The sequence below is a fragment of the Cylas formicarius genome, unplaced genomic scaffold (assembly GCF_029955315.1).
Source record: "Cylas formicarius isolate icCylForm1 unplaced genomic scaffold, icCylForm1.1 PGA_scaffold_3__17_contigs__length_32017465, whole genome shotgun sequence".
In the NCBI taxonomy this organism is placed as follows: domain Eukaryota; kingdom Metazoa; phylum Arthropoda; class Insecta; order Coleoptera; family Brentidae; genus Cylas; species Cylas formicarius.
This window is the reverse complement of record NW_026844326.1, coordinates 26725125-26746053: the sequence shown is the minus strand read 5'-3', so window position 1 is coordinate 26746053 and position 20929 is coordinate 26725125. Positions and strand designations below refer to the sequence as shown.

The 20929-nt window shown below is 36.7% G+C and overlaps 1 protein-coding gene across 1 annotated transcript in view; it reads right to left on the bottom strand.

The window, feature by feature from the left end:
* LOC132698910 (uncharacterized) overlaps positions 1-20929 on the bottom strand; it is a 310716-nt gene that overhangs the window by 158231 nt on the left and 131556 nt on the right. Inside the window, exon 2 of the mRNA XM_060665231.1 lies at positions 10010-10058. Within this exon, the coding sequence (XP_060521214.1) occupies positions 10010-10035 (26 nt within the window). The 5' untranslated portion in view covers positions 10036-10058. The remainder of the gene's footprint in view (positions 1-10009; positions 10059-20929) is intronic.

The following is a 20929-nucleotide window of genomic DNA, read 5'->3' as shown; positions in this document are numbered from 1 at the left end:
TTGTTCGAGAACTCGAGCGTCTAAAACCGCCATCCAAAGTGTATCGTAAGAGGGCAGCGCCAAAATTTCCCGCCCTGAACATGAAAGAAACAAAGTAGAGTAACAATTTTTCATTATTTTTCAATATAATCTCTTTATTAACAACTCAATCCCTTTAAAAATATATTCTTTTGGTTTGTCTGCAAAATGATCTAAAACACCCTCTTTTAACTCAACTTCGTTTGTTAAACCGCCGTCCACGTTAGTCCTTTTTCAAATATCCAAACAAATAATAGTCGCTGGGGTCCATATCTGGACTATAGGGAGGATCTATCTGTTGGAACCCACACTCTAAAATGGCAGCTTGTGCAACACCAGCAGTATGGGCAGGTGCATTATCGTGCAAGAGACGCATGCCTCTGGTCAGTTTTCCCTCGACGATTTACATGTATGCAGTCTCGCATTTTATGTAATAATGTTGCGTAATATTTACCATTGACAGTGGTATTAGTTTCTTTAAAATCTATCAAAAGAATTCCTTCACAATCCCAAAAGATCGTGGCCATCACCTTTTTTGTTGACTGGCAGATTGTGAATTTTCTTGGAGGTGCTTCACGTCACTCCATTGATTCTTTTTTCGATAGAGGGTCATAATAGAGAACCATAGCTTCATTTCTCGTCACAATAGTTTCTATCAGAGGCTTCGACTCCGACCCACAGAGTTCTAAAAAAGACCGCGTACACTCGACACGGCGTTGTTTTTGAATAGCCGAAAGGTTTTTGGGAACCCATCTTGCACTAACCTTATGCATACCTAAATGATCATGCAGGATTCGACGAACACTTGACCTTTAAACGTCGATCACTCAATACCACCTCTTCCACAATCGCAACAATATCTTCCGTTATGACCTCCACTGGTCGACCAGTTCTTGAATCATCTTCAAGTGACTCCTGCCCCATTCGAAAACCTTTTGCCCATTCTTTCACTACAGAATACAAGGAGAACTGTGGTGGTACACACCATCCAGCCTTTCTTTAATAATTTTAGGTGCTGACTCTTCTTTTGTCAAAAACTTTATGACTGCTCTATACTCAATTTGCGTTATTTGCGACATTTTTTCTGACATGTCTTGTTTAAAATGCTGTCAATAAAAAACTGTTTGACGCAGGACTTCAATTTTTTTTTCGCAGACTACTAAGATATATATTTAAACGGAGATAAAGTTTGATCGTGATACTGGAGCTGCATCTATGTCAGGCCGGGAAATTTTGGCACTAACCTCGTACGTCACGAACTCGTCTTTGTTAACGAGAAAAGAACTCCAACGAAGACCAAAGAGTCAAATTGTGTTTATTTTCCCGAAAGCATTCGTAAATTGGTTGCGGGTATACATATTCCGTCGCCATAATTCTAAGAACCGCCGCGACAGGTTCAACTCTTGTATTAAAATGCAAATTTTACGGTACCATAAATTCCCGGAGGATTCTTAATAAAATATGATCAGAGCGGAACGGCATTAACCGGCGGGTTGCGTAGACCGTTGCCAAACATTCGAATTGAAACATCCGCCCTTCTGCTTTTTTTTTTTGGTAAAGTTTCTGATTTATGTCGGAACGCAAAATCGACACCCGGGCCGAAAGTTTTTCTCCAAGATTACTATTTTTTTTTTATCTGGTCGTTCAGTAAAACGGGCAATTTCGAGTGGGGACGGTCAAAAAAGACGGTAAACGTTTAAGCACGTACAAGCACTTGGAGTATACGCCGATCGTGTCTGATAACCGTTTTCTATTAGGAGTCGATAGGATGACGACGCCGCAGAGAAACTAAAAATTTAGCCGACCCAATTACCGCCGCAATAAACGTTTCGGGGGTGCCCGTCTGCCTAAAAAACAATTTATAATCGTTTTGACATCGGATTAAATTAAAAAGCGCTCAAAGTTGACGCGGCAATTAAAAAAGTTGCACGCGTTATAAGCGACGTCGGTTTTTTCCTCTTCGGTTTTAATTACTCGCCAGATCTAGTCTCAGATTACATGTTAAATTAAAATTAGGACTGGCAAATTGCTCCGGGGGCTGCTGCGGTCTCAAAATAACCGCGCCATGAGTGCACTTTGTAATTTTTCTTTGAAAACGTTTCTTCTATTCCCAGCCAAATTCCCATTACGTAATCTAAATTAGAAAATTATTATTGTAAATGCATAGTTAAATTCAAATTTACTTAGTGATATTTACAATAAAACAATTGCTTTCACACGTCAACTACATTGTATAAGATATTAAAAGATATCACAGTCTACGCATCACATATTATATTAACTAATAAATAAGCAAATACAACTCATCAAAAGTATAAAACACAAGAATTGTGACGGTTTCATATTTCAATGGTAAAATTTAGCATTTTTAAAGTACAAGTGCTGGCACATTTGCAAAGTACCAGGCTTATTTTGTTAGTACCTTGTAGAATTAATTGTACTGTCCATTTCCTTCACCTTTTGCTGTTTGGCGAGTGCTTCTTAACAATTAAAATTCTTGTTTATTAGGTTCATATCGATTTTGCGATTTGAACACACGTTCTTTTGTAGACTCGGTTTCTGTAGTTTCGGAATTGTACTCCCCGACCGATTGTGTTGCCGAACCATAAATATTTTATGCTGCAACGGTTGTGTGCGTGGCCCCTTGTTCGCTTGGTTTTCTCTTAAGTGACGCCGGTTTACTGAGAGATACTAATGCAAAAAACAGAGTATTAGTTGCGCATTAGAAGGAGTCATAATCATTACCATCTGTCACCCTATGAGACTAGGGACCACATTTGCTTTTCATTGCTTCGGTATTCCTTGGCGAGCCTAGTAAACATTGTTTTATAAATTGGTTAAGGCTTTCGCGGCCCGTTGATAAGCTATTATCTTCATTCGGACTCAGTCTACGTCCAACATCGGAGATGGAAGGACCTCTGAAGAAGCTCGCCACTCGTGCTAGCGAAACGTTAGGAAGTAATTCCAATCGACGACGGCGTTTAAATCCGAATGAAGATAATAGCTTAAACATTGTTTTGTTTCTTAACCTATTCTTCCTCGATTTTCTGTGACTGGCCGTCCCGTCGCCACCATAGATAGCGTTCGGGTATTTCGATCTCGTTGACGCAACCTCGATTCTTTGGCACGGGCCATACGGCCATCACCACAGGTATAGTTCGGTTGTTCGTTCTACTGGCGGCGTACCGTCGACTAGGTTGGCAAGAGTGGCGTTTTCCCTCAAATTTTTTGTGCCCGTTTAGCCTTTTAATAAAACTGGTTGCCTGAATCGTCCGGCATTTTGTACGCTAGCTTTTGAAGCTTGGGGTTGTGGCAGGTTTTCTCTTGTGTGACCGATTTCTTTTTGAGCCGGTAGTGCTACCCCAATAAGACGGGGATATGTAAATTGGTCACTAATTTATGATTTCCCATACTTTTGGATCTATTTGGAGTTTGGAATGGGAATCTTCCTCAACGAGGGATTTTGAAAAGAATTGTCATTGCCCCACATTTCCAGAAAACCCTCGAATCGAGGTAAGTTACCTTTTCGAACTATTTCGCCACCTAATCAGTGTTCCTCAATTTATGCCGATTTTATTTTAGGTTTTTTTTTTAAATTAGTATTGTACGTATTGTTGCTCCCTTTCCCGCAAACCTTCCACGTGGTTTCTTCTTTCACCGGAATACCAGGCCAGACTTGGTGTCTTGCAGTGTATGCTGTCTCTGGGGTACATGTTTAGTTGTGGAGTTTCCCCTATCGAGCAGCCGGCTTTCCGGACGGACTTTGCTGGTTTAACTGGGACTGCCCACCTGCGGCTGTCCCATTGAGCCACCATTTCATCTTGGCTTGGTTCCCGGGATAGTGACAGACAGCTGTGTAACGTTCCGGACAGCTTGAGGTTTGGGTAGCTTAAGTGTCCTGTTCTCTTCAAGAACGGTTTGCGGAACTTATAGTCTTAAATTATAGTGTCTTACATTCTTTTGCACCGCCAAAACTTGAAGGTGAGATTTGACACTCACACCTACCACCAGGTTGGAGGAAATAAATTATTGTTCGTGATTCACTTGTTTATTTCCTTTACGGGTTGGAACCTCGGGTTGATAAGTTTACCTTTTTTGAATCACATGGCGCCTATCTACCACCTTCCGGGACATGACCGAGGTGCCCTTCATCGCCTTCCAACTTGGCTTTGATTTAGTATTTTTTTTCCTACTTTATTAATTTTTCTTGATTGTTAATGAGCTAGCCTAGGCATTGTCTTACCTCACTATTAAATTACGAATTTGATTAATTAATGCGTTTCTTTTTCACGACCCTGAGATTGAGAGGTAAGAGAATGTATAAAACAAATTAATAAAAACGACGTTTAAACAACACTATGCCAATCCCAACCACAAACCCTACCTTATCAACCCAAAATTCACATTTCCAAAATCAAACTCGAGATATTCTTGTATATTGTAGAAAGCCCTTTCAAGTAGAACCTTTTAAATAAACGCATTCAAACTTAAATCCCTTTATTTGTTGGGTAATTTATTATATAAGACAGGACCGTAATAGTTATGAAAGTACCTGCTATGATTCAATCTTGTAAAAGGCAATCTTATATCAGTTGTATCACGGGTGTTATGTTCGTGGATTTTATTATTTGTCGTGTAGAGATTAGCATTTTTCTTCATGTAAATAAGACACAATAAAATATAATGACTTGGCAACGTCAAAATACGGAGGCCAATAAAATATCCTATTCCCGACAATACTCTTACCAATCTCCTCTGTAAAGAAAATACGCGATATGTATGAGCAGAATGGCGCCATATAAGTAAACCGTTAACTATAATAGCGATGATAAACAGTTGATTATCGCAATTCAATAAGTTTTTATTTGATTGCACAATTTCATCAATGTTCAAATTCATGGTCCATAGACAAAAAATCATATATGCAGCTAGTGTCAAAATCATTTTAGACAAAAATATCAATGAAAATTCTCAATCTTTCTTAAATTCAGTACCAAAAATGAAGTGACATCCAAAATTAGGCTATTGACGATTACATATTGAAAAAGTGACAATCATAATACGACAAGTTGTGGAAAAATTAAAATGGATATAATTGTTTTCTCTTTTGAACTGTGTACGTTAGACAGTGAGAGATGTATTATTGAATATATCATATAAATAACGGAATAAACACAATTTTAAAACGTTATCTTGTTTATTTAACTTTTACAACTGATTATTAATAGTTTATTTAAAAAAAAAAGACTGCAATATGAAGAAACATCATCCAAGGATCATATAAACAAGAAAAAACAGGTCCTAACCTTCAATTTTGTTATGTTTGTACTGCTGAGACATGGACATTTGAAAATCGTACAATTGGTCTTGGCAAGATATTAGTTAAAACTACACGAATACATTCACTGACATGACCGTCAGAATTGACAAATGTCAAAATTCAACCGGTGCGGTTAAATCCCGGAAATGTCCGAAGTGGCTCGGATCCGTGGGAAACGAAATTGACGTGGTAAAGTGACGCTTCCCGCACGCTAGATCGGTGTGTAATTAAGCATTTTACAGACGGGAGTAGAAAAAATTTTCGGTTACTAAAAGGATTCAAAAAATAAATGTTCACACAAAAAAGTTTTGTCAATTTTTGGTGGAAAACCATTATTTCCGAGCTTACATTTATATGAACTTTTTTCTTTTTTTTTTTTCGATACACCAAGTAAATATCGACTCTCCTGACTTTCACGACAGTGACGTCCCGTTTCGCCAGCTGGATCCCTCGTAATCCGTTTTTACATTTATTACGTCGCAACGCTTCGCGGCAAGTGAATCGCGAACGCTAAACTCCCATCCACGGGCCGCATCAAAATTACAATGGGGCCGGAATCCTGCGGATTCCCGCCGGGGCCTGTCCAGATGGTATTAATTGATGACACGATTGTTTTGTTGGAACAAAACGCGGCAACGTTTCCCGACGGACGTATAATAAATTAACGTTGCGTAGCCTCGTTGTAATTTGTCTTATAATAATTAATATGTTTCCCCCGCGACCGGCGCTGCTGCATTTTTGCCGTCGTCGAAGTACGCCCGGCCCGTCCGATTCAATCCAGTCACGACATAAAATGGCGGTAAAAATCGATGAAATCGAATTTTTCAAAAGTATACACGGTTGGCAACGAATCATATCTCGGCAACGGTAGGTCCTACCCGACCGGCATTGGTCAGAATTGATCAGCGTAAAAAAAAATTTTTTTGGGAGGCCCCGAGAAGTATTTTAAAAAAATTAAGTAATTTAAGTAGGTAATAAAAATAATTTGTAATTTTATTTTAGATTTAAACATCAATACATACGTTTATGAGTTCAACGTTGTTTTGACGTGGGACGCGTCGTCCGTAAAAAAAATACCTCCAAACCGATTCTCCAATTTACTGAAAGCGCCGATGAATCCGAAATTGCTCCGGATGTTTAGAATTTTTTTTTTGCGTCCGTCACTCGTCGGCAACAAAAACTGTGCCCCCGTTTTCAACTATCACGCAAACTTTTTTTAAAGTTCGCGCAAACCGGAGTCGCGATTGAGTTGATTAATACCCGGAACGAACTCTTCCCGTTCGGTCAGGTACCAACGGTTTTTAATGGCACCGATGCATTCTACGGTCAGCGTTTTTTTTTTTATTGCAAATAATGTCCGAAACTGATTGAATTTTTTAATGTTTAACGTTAACGTTTAATGTTAACGTTTAATGAAATTGAGATCTCGGCAACGTCAGATCGAAACAGATCGAATAGTTCTGTGTTCGAAGCAAACACGATAATTTTCGTGAGTTTGCATGTAAGAAAAGTTAAAAATGGACACGATCCGATTTTGGCAGTTTGGGTCTTTTCGTTTCCTACGAAGAAACAAGTGGCAGTTTTGAAATCTCGTCCCCAGATGGAAATTATTGAAACTGAAGGGGACCAGGCAGGGGAACACTTTTTACAAAACTTCTGCGTCGGTTTTTGCTGTGTCAAACTTGCTGACGTTTCGCCAATCATCATGTTGGCTTCCTCAGCGCTTGACTGAAAATGAAGAAGCCGACAGGATGATTGGCGAAACGTCAGCAAGTTAGACCGATGCAAGAAGAACTCAAAAGTTATGTAAAAAGTATTACAGGGCAGGGGAACATTATTTTGGGATTTAAAAAATTTGTTTCTCGAAAACAATACGATTGAAGAATCAGGAAACGCGGGGGACCTAGCGATTGCCTATTTGAAAAAATGCCACTGTTGTTCTTAAGAATTATAACGTCAACACCAGATTTACCACTTGTCCAAAAATCTCTCAACATCTTTGATCCGTCAAGGACAAAATTTCGTTTGAGATACCAGGAGTTTGAAGCATTCTATGCATATGCAGCTAATTTTATAACTTTTGCAGAGAAATTATCATATAATATGTGGAGATATAAACGTAAACATGCTATCAGAGGGAGTCGACAACAACAAGGCTACACTTTTAAATAGTTTGAGATGATATGGACTCATTCAAATGGTATTGCAGCCAACCCGAATCTGTACAAGGCATGGTGTATAGATAACATATTTGCAGATGTTAATTTCCTACAAGTAAAACTAAGAAGCTCATCAATGTAAACCCTTCTGTGAACCTATCGACATACGATACACTCCATGTTCGGTCCTTTTCAAAAGGAAATATTGATTTTTTTGTGTTAATTTAATAAGTGAAGTAGATTGGAGCAATCTTCTTACTAGTACAAATAATTTAGACAAATATTTTGATCATCACGAAAAATTTATTGAAAATTTTCCACCAGGAAACGAACAAAAAAACAATTTTCTTGCCAACTAAGCTGAATTACCCAGGGAAATATCCACGACTAGTAAACATTACTAAGATACAGCTTATAAAACTCGATACCTTCCAATAAAAAAGTACTACAAAAAAAACTCGCTATAAATAAGAAAACCATTAATAACAATAAACTTGCCAATGTCAAAAATCTTAATGAAGAATGTTGGAATGTTGTTAATGAAAACCGAAATAAAACAAAAAAAAGTTATCAAGGTAATCATAAATGAAAATGGTGAAAAAGTTTTGAACGTGAAGCTTTTGAAAGTCTGACGTGCAGTTACTCTCAAAAAACCAAAATGGCTTTCGTATGAATAAATCAACTAGTACTGCTCTTGATCAAGCCATCCTCGGCCCATTTTTTGATCTTAGTAAAGATCTTGCTTGAATTTATAGGCATAAGAGGTTCCGCATCTGACTGGCTGAGTTCGTATCGACAAGAACGCACACAACTGCTTGAGATCGATGGTATTCGCTCTACCGTCCGCTCTGTTAATAAACGTACACCTCAAGGCTCTTGTCTATCACCTACACTGCTTAATATGTTTATCAACGATCTACCGTTAAATTTAGAAAACTTCCACGGGGTACTGTAATACTTTTTGCAAAACTTCTGGATTCCTCCTGCGTCGGTTTTTGTCGACTCGAACTTGCTAACGTTTCGCCAATCATCCTGTTGGCTTCTTCAGAGGTTGACTGAAACTATTTGAGTTTTATAAAGAGCAAAACATGTCCTGAAATTTCAAATAAAAGCGCTGAATCCGTCAAAGCGATGCAGCGACAATGACTTAAATTTGAACTCGGATAAAACCGTATCCATTGAAAGTAGTACTAATCAATTTTAGAGTGGATAGCAGTGTTTTGATACGAGTGGCGAACAAATCAATTAAAAATGTATCAATTACAAAGTTTTGAGGAATTAAATAGACTTAAAATGATCAAAAATGCTATTTCAATAGAGATTCTTAAATTGGTGTATTTTGGTTTGGTTGCAAAGATCGACAAGAGCTCGCATCGCTAAATGTTACTATACAGGAGAGGAATTCTATAAGACTCACCTCGGTAGGAGATACGTATATTAAATGTTAATTTTAAAGCGTGTTAATTAAATATATCGTATAATTTTTGTGTGCGTATTTATAGTAATATTTGTTTTTTTGAATGCCTATATTTATGGAGACAAAAGTTAAATATAAAAGTTTATTGGGGACTTACAAACCTTTAATTTATTTTAATTTTGTATATACACGGTGTTTTATTTTTGAATTCTATACAAAATTCTAGACATATTCTGTGTATAATGTCCCATACCTAAGTCTAACCGTTTTTGACATTTTCAATTTTTTATTTCAAGACTTATAATATCTGCCAACGAATAATATCCTGTTGCCATATAAGTTCAGTTAGTGTAATTGGCTATGACGGCGTTTAAACAAAACAAATGCTAGAATGTTGCTTGCATTTTATGTTTACCAGAGAAGAAAAGATTGATATGTTAGAAAGTTACATATCGAACAATAAAAACCCAACGCTACTTCGAGATTGTATTAGAAAATTTCCATTAAGGAGGCGCCCAGAAAAAAAGATCTTCCACAGGATTTAACTCGAAATGCGTCAAGTCATTTTTCACTTTCAAAATTAAAAATTTTAAAAAGATTAGACTTAGGTATAGGTCGTTATGCACAAAACATGTCTAGAATTTGGTGTAGATTTTAAAAATGAAGTAATATACTGGGCGATCTATTTAAGATAAGAAAGTTGATACTCACACCCACGAAAAATGAAACACTCTGTATATCCAACATTAAAATAAATTGAAGGTTTAATACCCCAATTAACTTTTGTATTTAACTTTTTTCTGCATCCCCTATAGTTTCTGAGATAAGGTGGTGTCCCAAGATAAACGGCCCACCCTATACAATCTATGTGTCGTCATTGACTGTAACATTCAAATGCGAAATAAACAAGAAACAATACACTGGAAAGTGTTATTGTTACCCGAACCGGAATTTTTGGAAATAATAGTCATTAAATTAAATCCATTTAAATTTATGATCTAATTACGTTTAAAAAAATATTTTCTTATTTGTTTTTACGTTCTATTCTTCTGTAAGAAATAGAAAGATAGAAAATGTCAAGATCGCGATGCTTACCTTGCGGCCGATGATTCCATTTTCATTAGACGATGTCGACCATATCGACCTGGAAAAAAGTCGCAGTGATTATATCTCGAAAACAATAAAACGGTGGTTGTGTTACTTAAAAAAACCAAACTCAAATTAAGTGATTATTTCATCCGAACGCGGTGTCGCAGTACAAAAGCTTATTAGATTAACCGACGGCGCCCTATTGAAACAATGTCGTCATCGTATTTTTGGGCACCCTCCCGGTCCTGTCCCGAATTTAATTAAAAACCGCAATTTAACGCTGGCCCGCCCGCAGTATTTCACCTTAAAATTTTGCGCGGGTTTCGAAGAACCCGGACTCACACACACATACATAAGCGGATTATATCTTTTGGATTTATTAGTTAATCCGGTCACATTACACATAAAAATAGTAGTAGTGGATAGAGCTCGATTTTGGAGATCATGGGTACACCAAGTTATTGATGTAATGTATAATATACAACAATATAAGGGGTGTTTTTTTTTCGATGTATAGAACTTTAAGTTAATTTTATTTATCCGAAAGATAATCTTGTGGCATTCCATTTTAAATATGATTTCTGGCATATGACCGCCACGGCTGGCGCGGATGTAGTCCAATCTGGACGTCCAATTTTCGATGACTTTTTCCAACATTTGTGGCCGTATACGGCGAATGTTGTCTTCCAAATGGTCAAGCGTTTGTGGCTTATCCGCATAGACCAATGACTTTACATAGCCCCACAGAAAGTAGTCTAGCGGTGTTAAATCACAAGATCTTGGAGGCCACTTCACAGGTCCAAAACGTGAAATTAGGCGGTCACCAAACATGTCTTTCAATAAATCGATTGTGGCACGAGCTGTGTGACATGTAGCGCCGTCTTATTGAAACCACATCTCCTGGACATCATGGTTATTCAATTCAGGAATGAAAGAGTTACTAATCATAGCTCTATACCGATCACCATTGACTGAAACGTTCTGGCCATCATCGTTTTTGAAGAAGTACGGACCAATGATTCCACCAGCCCATAAAGCGCAGTCAGTTTTTCTCGATGTAACGGTGTTTCGACATACACTTGAGGATTAGCTTCGCTCCAAATGCGTCAGTCTTGTTTGTTGACGTAGCCATTCAACCAGAAATGCGCTTCATCGCTAAACAAAATTCGCTTATGAAAATCGGGAACAACGGCAATCTCGTTTTGGGCCCATTCGACGAATCTACGCCTTACTTGATGATCGTTTGGCTTCAATTCTTGCACGAGTTGGATTTTGTAAGCACGTAAACCAAAATCCTTCCGCAAAATCTTCCATAAAGTGGATGGACACAGATCCAATTCCTGTGCTCGATGCTACGCTCTACAGCAGCAATAGCTTCTTCTGTACGCACCGTACGGCGTGTCTGGGGATGCGAGTTATCAATAAGAGTAAACGTGGTGCGAAAACGTTCCGTGGTTGATCAAATTAACTGCTCTGATGGACGATGTTGTCGACGATAAAATGGACATAGTGCGCGATACGTATTCCGCACAGAACCATTATTTTCGAAATAAAATTGCACTATTTGCAAGCGTTGTTCAGGCGTGAGTCTATTCATGATGAATTGCCAAACCAAACTGAGAATAAATCACTTGACAGCTGTTAAATCGGTCGCCATCTTGAACAGTAGTACCAACTTAAAGTTCTATACATCGAAACAAAACACCCATATATATATATACATCTAACACCCACACACATATACATCTAACCTCTTCGCAGTTGACTTCAACAAGCGTATTTCCTTTGAAATGTTATTTTTCACTTCTAAGATAATCAGCAAAATCCTCACATCTGTTGATATTTAGGTTATTTTAGCATTTAGTGTGTGTGACAGATATACCACCCTTCTGCTGCGAAGCTTGGAGCTTTGAATACATACCTAATACGTGGCTCTGCCGTTCCATCATCAGATCAAACACAACCGACACCGTCATCATTGGCGAGACTAATGCGCATATGGTATTTAAGGCTGCAGTACACTCCTAAGAGAATTTTCCGTATGTTTATTGCTAATGGGATTTCGATCATGCATTTGTTCGTATGAACTTATATCACTGTCTTCGAATCGGCTATTCCTCAGTAATTGCACCTTTCAGTCGAAAGTGTATTTCTTATAATAAATACGAGTATTCACTCGTAGAGAGAAGTACTATTAAGAAAACGTAATTAAACATTAAACATTACTCGCCCTTCTCGATATTTGACATTAAATATTAGTCGCAGTTAGCAATGACTTCAGGTTGATATAATAAGAAACATAGGGTTTCAGTTCATTTGTTAGAGACCTATCCAAAAAAAAATAAATATCAAAATCAAACCATAAACAACGATTTTACGAGGTGTGGAGGTTAAGTGAGACACATTGTATGAACTGCTTGACTAAGTAACTCCAAAAAACTTGCAAAATCCCGAGATCTCATTGGGTGTAATTGATCCCTACGAAAATTATAAGAACCATTTTTGTAGATAATTTCCTTCTCGAGAAACCGAATACTTTGACTTTGAATCATATTTCTTCTGGTATAGATAGTGGTGGGTGGAGCGAAACGGCTTCCCTGGGGCAAGAAGGTCCACCTCAAAAATTAACCAATTTTTTTTCGTTATTATAATTATAAATTCTGGTTAATTGTACATTTTTAGCCCTTTGCGTAATACCAGGGGTTAAATATTCTTTAAAAAAAGCTGTTCCATATTATTACAACCGAATCATGATTAATTTATTGAGACTGGTATTTTTTGGATAATTCTTTGGATTTTGTCTAAACCCGGAGCTTTCGAAAATCTTATAAATACCACATTTTTAATCCATAGAAATATAGTTACGAATCCGTAATGTTCTTTTTTTTATTAAATGCCTTTTAATAAATAATTGTAACTATTATATAAAACATTATAAATAGAGGAGACTGGGGCACGACGCTCAGAAGCTTCGCCAAAATTTGGGTAAATTTAGTTAAAGTTAGACAAACAAGTCGGCCCTTGCCCCTCTCTCCCCTATATATATTTTTTTAAGTTTATAATAACGTCCATTAAATTAAAATCCATAGCCCTCAATTAAATAAACAACAGGTATCGTTAAAAAATTAAAATTCCATTCTTAACTTACCACTTAACCATACAAAGAGTGAATCAAACTTTAAATAATAAAAACAGAACGAATTTAACGAATAACTTATACTTATCCCAGAAGGTAACAGATTTAAAAAGAAAAAAATATATTTCTATACTCTTGTTCTTCTGAGTTTCCGGTAAAAACTGCTTGTAGCTTATGAGGCACGTATATATACAATGCTTACGTTAGTTTTTGGCTCCGTATCGCCGAATTCCCAAAGCATATCAACTTTTTACCACAATAAAACACTTTCAAAAAAAAATATAATCGATGAATCTCAGAAGAAACTCTCCCCTGAATTTTATTTTTTCAAAATACTTTCCACTGCATGAGCTTGTCGAGAGTTTCTTCTGCATTTCTTCTGCTTATAAATATAATAATAATAAACCAGTGTAACCAGAAAGTAAAACTTTGTATCTATAGGTACACTACAAGAGTAATTAATTTATAAAATAACTTAGAACTACTGTGCCTGATGTGTTAGAAATTCGTTTATAGAATAGAAACAATGTTCTTCAAAAAACTTTTTTGATAATTGTTTGAATTTTTTAATGGAAAGCCGTTTAACATCAATATTTTTGGACCGAAAAAGAGTGTTTGCAAAAATATTACACAAATCTAGATTAAGTTTATTTTTTGTGTTCTACACAACCTCGAGCTTAATGTTCAATACATTTACACACAGCCTTCTTGACACAATTTTCAAAAGTTAAATGAAAATTTTAAGAATAAAAAAAGAGAAAAACCGTCCTATCCTAAGTAGAACCGTCTCCTGAATCAAACAATGCAAAAAATATTGGTTGCGCCATTTAAAATTCGAAAGTCACTGTCGTTTCCGCTCAAACCGGAAGTGCAACCATTGACTACATATTGTCAAAAAATTGGACATTCAGCCTATATTAACCCTTCCAAATTTAAAATCGCTATCTCAAACCGTTAAGCTTAAGTCGCCTCCCCTAATGTCCCCAGCAAAATCCAGCTCTGTCGGAATTTGCGTTATTTGGGTGCATATTGTCCTTTCAAAAAACATACAAATTCGCGAAAAGAACAAGAAACTCGAGTAGCGACTCCATCAACGCGGCCTGATTGAGGGCTGCCAGACGACCATCATTAAGTTGACAAGCGATCTTTGTGTGCGTTAATGAGGAAACGGGTTTCGATGGGAGTTAAGCGGGGTATGCAAATGCAGGCGCACGTTCATTGGATTAGGGAGTAATATAACGGGGACGTGACCGCGGTTTTTGATCTGCCCCCGCACCGATGAAGGGTAGCGATCCCCAAAACCCCGCATTCCCGGCTAATAGATTTAACGTGGTCGAAACAGTGTTATTACGGGATTACGTGAGATAAAAATGCCCGGGCATTAGTTATTTAGTTTGCTAATCGGCTCTAGGATTTTGGGAGGTTGATCAATTGCGTCCCGTTTAGCCTTTTCCAGCATTTATATAATAAGTTTTTTAGGCTCTTCAGACAAAACTAAACTTGCGTGCATAGAAATCGGCCCATTGTGAACTTTTGACATCAATTCCTTTTTTTTTACAAGAACTATAGTATTCAAAGGAAAGAAAAACATTTTTTAACTTGACCATGTACATTAGATCTGATAGGAGACAATGGGTATTAGGTCTACAATTAAAAAGTAATTAAAAAATATTATCTCCGTAAGGCACCAGGAGATGATCAAATAGTAGCAGAAGCTATTAAATTAGAAGCAGAAAAAAAGTTATTTAATTCAAGTTTGAATCAAAGCATTATCCTCAAAACCTAGAACAACACTACACTACACAAAAAATGAGATCTTGAAAATTATAGAACCGATAAGCCTGTTGTCTCAAATTTATAAATGATTTAACAAAATCATCACAAAATTAGAACTGAAAATAGATTTTTATCAACCCAGAGGGTAGGCAGGTTTTACATAAGTTTACAGAACAAATGATCACCTACAAGCTGGAAAAACTATGATTGAAAAATGTATCGACTACAATAAATCGCTGACCTTGATATTTGTGGATTTCAGAAGACCTGTAAATCCAGTGGAACTGTCTGCAATACTAAAAGCAGTTGAAAACACCCGCATAGACTGTAGATATGCAAAGTTGTTGGAACAATGCAACAGCCATGATTTTTTCATGGAGAAATACAGAATTGAAAGAAGCATCAGGCAAGGGGATACATCTCTCCCAAATTGTGTATGACAATCCAGGAATATGCTTTAAAGGAACTGGATAAGAAGGGAATCTGTGGCGAATGTTATTACTGCCGAAAGTATAAATGAAGCCCTCCAAACTGGAAGCAAAAGGCACAAAACGGAATAGTGTGGAGGATAATGGAGAAGACCTATGTACAACTTTTTTACATCTCGATAAATGCGAAATAAAAAGAACCTATTAATACTGACATAAAATTAGACAACACAAAACTTAAAAGAGTTACTCAAGTGAAAGATTTAGGCATCATGCTGGACTCTGAGCTAACATTTGAAAAATATTGTAAAGAGCTTGAGAGGTCTTGATTCTGTTTTACGTAACACCAAAGGCTTCCGCCACCACAAATCAGTCATTCTAATTGATAATAGCGTCATCAAACCCATCTTAGAATACCTAACCACCGTATGGAATCCGATCTATCGGAAGTATGTCGATACTATAGAGAATGACTAAAAAAAACGTATTAAACCCTTAATTTTAAATATAATAGAGACAGGCACTACTTTCGCATGGAAATAACCTATAATTTTAATAATCTATATATGTTAATATTTTTAGGCTAACTTTTTCTATAGAAAGACTCAGATCTAACTATTTCTTAAACTCTCCGCTTACTCAACAAAAATACGACCTTGTTTAACTTAAACCTACATGTGTTTAAAATAAACCTGTACAAAATTTTGTAACATTCTTTTAATTACTGTCTACTTTTGTATTCCCGACCATGTGTAATCTTATGTTTAATACGCGCTATCCTTTAATCGGGCAGCCTCTTCTTCCTGTTGGTTAGCGTTTGGATTTATAAAGTAAAATAAACAGTGGATGCAAGAGGTTGGCAGACGATGATGATGATGATGAAGGCATTTTTCCTAGCCTTCAGTAGATAGGCTAAGCTGCTTCCACAACAAATGTAGTCTTATATATATGTAAATTACAAATAACATAATTTAAGGTCCATCGTGCTAAAAAAAATATTTTTATGAAGGGCATTCGTAGTTCATAATTCAAATCGACGTTCAACGCCGCGTTCGATCCTTGTTAGACGCGAAAAAAATAAAACATCATCCTAACCCGTGACTAAAGTACGGAAACGCTCGATACAGTGTTAAAATGACACTTTGCGCAATTTTGAGTAATTTAGAATAGGGTAGTGAGTGTTTCGTTGACATACATTTAAAAATACATGCCTCTTACAATTCTCCTTGCCTCGATTGGAAAAGGGCAACTTCTATTTCGTCTGAAACACAGCCGAAGCACCTCAATAATTCCCATTAAAATATTAGATAAATTGCAGCCGCGGCCAAGTTCTAGTTCGATGTACGCGGGACTCGCAACTCAAACCGGGACAACAATAACCGACGCAACAATGAAATCAAACTGTTTATTATAAAGTAATTATCGGCAAAGAGGCGAATTCGGCGAGCGTTTCCCGGAATATCGTTAAAACTGGCGCCCCGTACTCGGGATTAACAAACAATGCGAAGCACCGCGAGCATATTAAATTATTGGAAATTTCTATACCGCCAATGCGGACCAATAAACTTCGTGTCGCGATAAGAGACCTGGCGGAATTTATAGAATTTCGTCCGGGTATCCGTTTCGTATCATTTAAACCGATATTGTACGCTCGCGATTTGAAATTTAATGAACGTCGGGGTCAGTAAGTGGTCGGGATCTGAATAAAAATGAAACCGAATTATGGCGTCGTTTCAGATCGCACGATCAAAGCGTTGACTGAAAATGTGACGGCGTGGGGTATTTGATATTAATTTCCTGACGACAATTGTTTCTTAAACAAATATCTTTTAAAAACTTTTTAAATGAAAAGCGGGTAACAATTTAATATGGAAGGATGAACAAATCTACATCTGCATTATGAACGGTGCACGGTGAAGTTCATCGTAAAAAGGAGGGAAAATGACACAATAATGTAAGAAGACGATTACCTAATTCATTTAATAATAGTATTGACTATATCCATGTGCAATAGCGTAAATAAAAGCAAACGATTAACCCAAGCTCGGAAGGTTAAAATACTAACAAATAAGCAAATAAAATTAATAAATAGTACGATCATACAACATACAGCGTACAACTATAATTAATTTAGATATCAATAAACCGCACCCATCGTGCGCACGCGAGATCACATTTTATAACATTTTCATCGCAACAACATACACATACACGTAAGTTAAATACCATAGGCACAATTAATTACGTAGTAAATAACAGGTCTAGCTCTATCAACGCCGTCTTATGGTCAGACATTCGACGAAAGCCTCCACACAAACGAGTTCCTGTCCCGCTCCAAATATTGGAAAGAAAAGTAGAGAAGACAAAAAAAATAAAAACCCAGCAATCAGTGCAAGTTATGTACCACATGTATACCCAAAATGAACTCCTTACGTCTTCAGTCGGATGGTTAGCCCAAAATGCGTACAGGCAGCTTAGTGAGAATAAGATTTCCCTAAAAGGTCGCTTGTTTTATTCATCCAAAATGTGATGGCGGAAGGTTTACCAACGTATAGTAGCAGAAGGGCTCCCCAGAACAGCAAAACAGCCAACTAACATGAACTCTCAAAGTGAATAAAAATCCCCAAAGGGCACCTAAAATCCCACAAAAATAATATATCTAAAACGATCACCTGCAACAAATCTCCCTTCACCGTCTCCCCACTGTTCTTCCAGGCAAACGTGACCATTCCGAGGAACGACCAAAGCCCAACTCACACCCACATAGCGAACACTATTCGAAGCATGTTAAAAATACCTTTTCCATAAAATATCGCCCTCTAACAACCTTGGTCAGCTCTGAACCGAAAAGAGGTCGATAGTCTTGCTTATTGGTATATAAAAATTGGTATCGTGTAGTAGTTCTTCTCCCGGAACACAAATGGGCAGTGCCAACAGCGACTACCAATATCTAACCAAATATCGGTCAACCTGAAATATCGATCGCACGTCCATAATTATACACCCGCGAGAGGGCAAGCCCCACTCATAGAAATACTATTGTTTACTTTCCGGTAAGAGTCCACTCTCAAAAAATAGATCCTCCCCAGTCAACGCCGATTACTCGAAGCAGAACATAATTCAGCTAACTATGAAACCGTCCTGCATAATAAAGAGAGCACCATGTGATTACAAGTAAGTCATCGGATGGCATTGTGACGACCCACAAACAAACATCTCTCCTAATGGAAACCCAACGTAAATTTTCTGGACGCCACCAGAAAGTTTTAATGGCAAGAGTACTTTTATCAAATAAATCTAATATCAGACTCACCAATCTGCTATACATTTGAGAACAAGGAGTGAAATTCTTTGGGTTAGGTGACTATGCCTTTACATAACGTTAATTCACAATAACGCATAAAAACTTATACCTTGAAGAGGGGATTTTAAGTTGACACGATTATATACCAGGCTATTGTAACAGTACAGTACTTATTCGAAGTTTATGAAACAAGAATATCCTGATTTCCTCTCTGCTTGTATCGAAGACGGATTGTTAAAGTTGACGGTTTTCTTTAGAAAGTTCTACGTGCAAATCCAGGGTACCTCAGTGGTCACATCTTAGTCCATTTTTCTTTAGTTCATTTATGAATGCTTTGCAGTCTGCCTTTTTCTGCTGTTTGCTGACGACCTCGAGCTGTATAATTAGATTGGCACAAACTGCAATATTATCTCTTATACACTGATGTCATAGAAATGTCTTAGATCTCAAGCCTTCTAAATGTGAAATTGGTTCAGATTTCCATTATCAGTGATCTTAGAGCCATTAGGAGGAGTGCCCAATGCTTCAACAACATTTCAGCATTTAGAACCTTATATTGGGCCCTAGTACGGCCCATCTGGTGTATGACTCTTGCATGTGGCCTCCCTTTAATGGTATACTTCAACGGGTTGAAAAGTTTTTGAAACTAATAGCAAATAAACACGAACTTTCTTAATAACTTTAATAATGGCGAATGTTCTGCATCGGGGAGTTGGGAGTTTCAACTATAGGAATGCATTCGTGTTCCACCTAGAGCAACGTTTTCACCTCCAGAGCCAACGTATGGGTCTAATATTTTTCTTTCTAGATCAGCTTGGCTTGCTGATGGTCATTTTTTTGCTCCCTTCAGCATCTTCCTGCTTCAGGTCCTCTATTCTTTCAAGGAGATATATTTAGTTATCATTACCAGTCATTATTTTTTACGTTTGTTTTAGTTATCTACTTGTTGAGTGTTAAGTAAGTTAAAGTTTTTTTTTTTTGTTACTTAATTTGATTTGATTTTTATATCTTTACCTTATCTTTATCTTACCGTATATTTTAGGTTTAGCATGTTGTTGAACTGAGATGGCATTTACTTGATGAAAATCCATTTAACAAAATAAATAAGAACTAAAAGTTCAGATTTTCACGAAATTATATATATTCACATTACAATTATTTCGACAACACCGTGTCTTTATCAAATGTAATATTCACAAACTACCTGCCACTATATATACCAAAAACTGCCAATAAAACCTTAATTAATGTTATTGTGAGAATTTAACTTGAATAATGGAGAGGTATTTAAATCTAATTGATCGTTAAGCAATACATTTGAATGTCTCATTTTGTTAATCTCCATGGCTTCCAATAAATTTAATTTTCTACTTTCTGTGGTTGTATGTAAAATATCAAAATTGTCGTTAAAAATGTGTTTTTCTGTGTTTAAGTGCGTAGCATAGTTAGAATCTAGACTATTGTTTTTAAACGCTCTTTTATGTTCGTTAATGCGTTTCTTGAAGGATCTACCTGTTCGTCCAATATAAATTTTAGGACATGATCAGCATTTCATTGATTTTGGAAACTTCATTTTATTGTTTTTTAAAAATTTTCCTATTGTGTTTTTAGTTCTGAAAGCTATTTTTAAACCACATTGTGACCAATATAATAATAATAATACATTTTTTGTTATAACCATCAAAGTTACATAGAAATAATTACATTACCAAAGTTAAATAAGTGAAAGAATGGTCAACAATAGGCCTTGTTAGGGCAGCCATCTAGAAGTTCTAGATACTGTTCAAGCCTCAATTTAACAGCGAAAATATAATAATAATAAATTTCATCGAATTTATTTGAAAGCGCCAAGCGTAGATACACATAATTCTAAAGAAAAGAAAAGAGAAGAAATGGAGGGGGAAGGAAAGGAAAGGAAAGGGGCACATGTTTTGTAGAAGAGCTTAATATTAGTGCGTACGTAACAACTGCTTTTTGAAATTATTCCTAAACGTTGAATTGGACTGATTAATATTAAAATTAGTAATAGAGTTAATGCAAATGGCTATATTATAGGAATATGATCTTTTAAATAATTCTTTGCGGTGACGGGGTATAACTAGACGGTGTCCACGCAGATTCAAATTGTGTATTGATATGTATATAGAGAATAATTTTTCTGTAAAGATATAAAGGTAATTTTGTTTTAAGAATGTTGAAATAAAGAGAACTCATTCGGAATTTGCATCGAAGGTGCATATTAAGCCAACCCGACGCAGCAAGATACGGGAAGATATGATCTC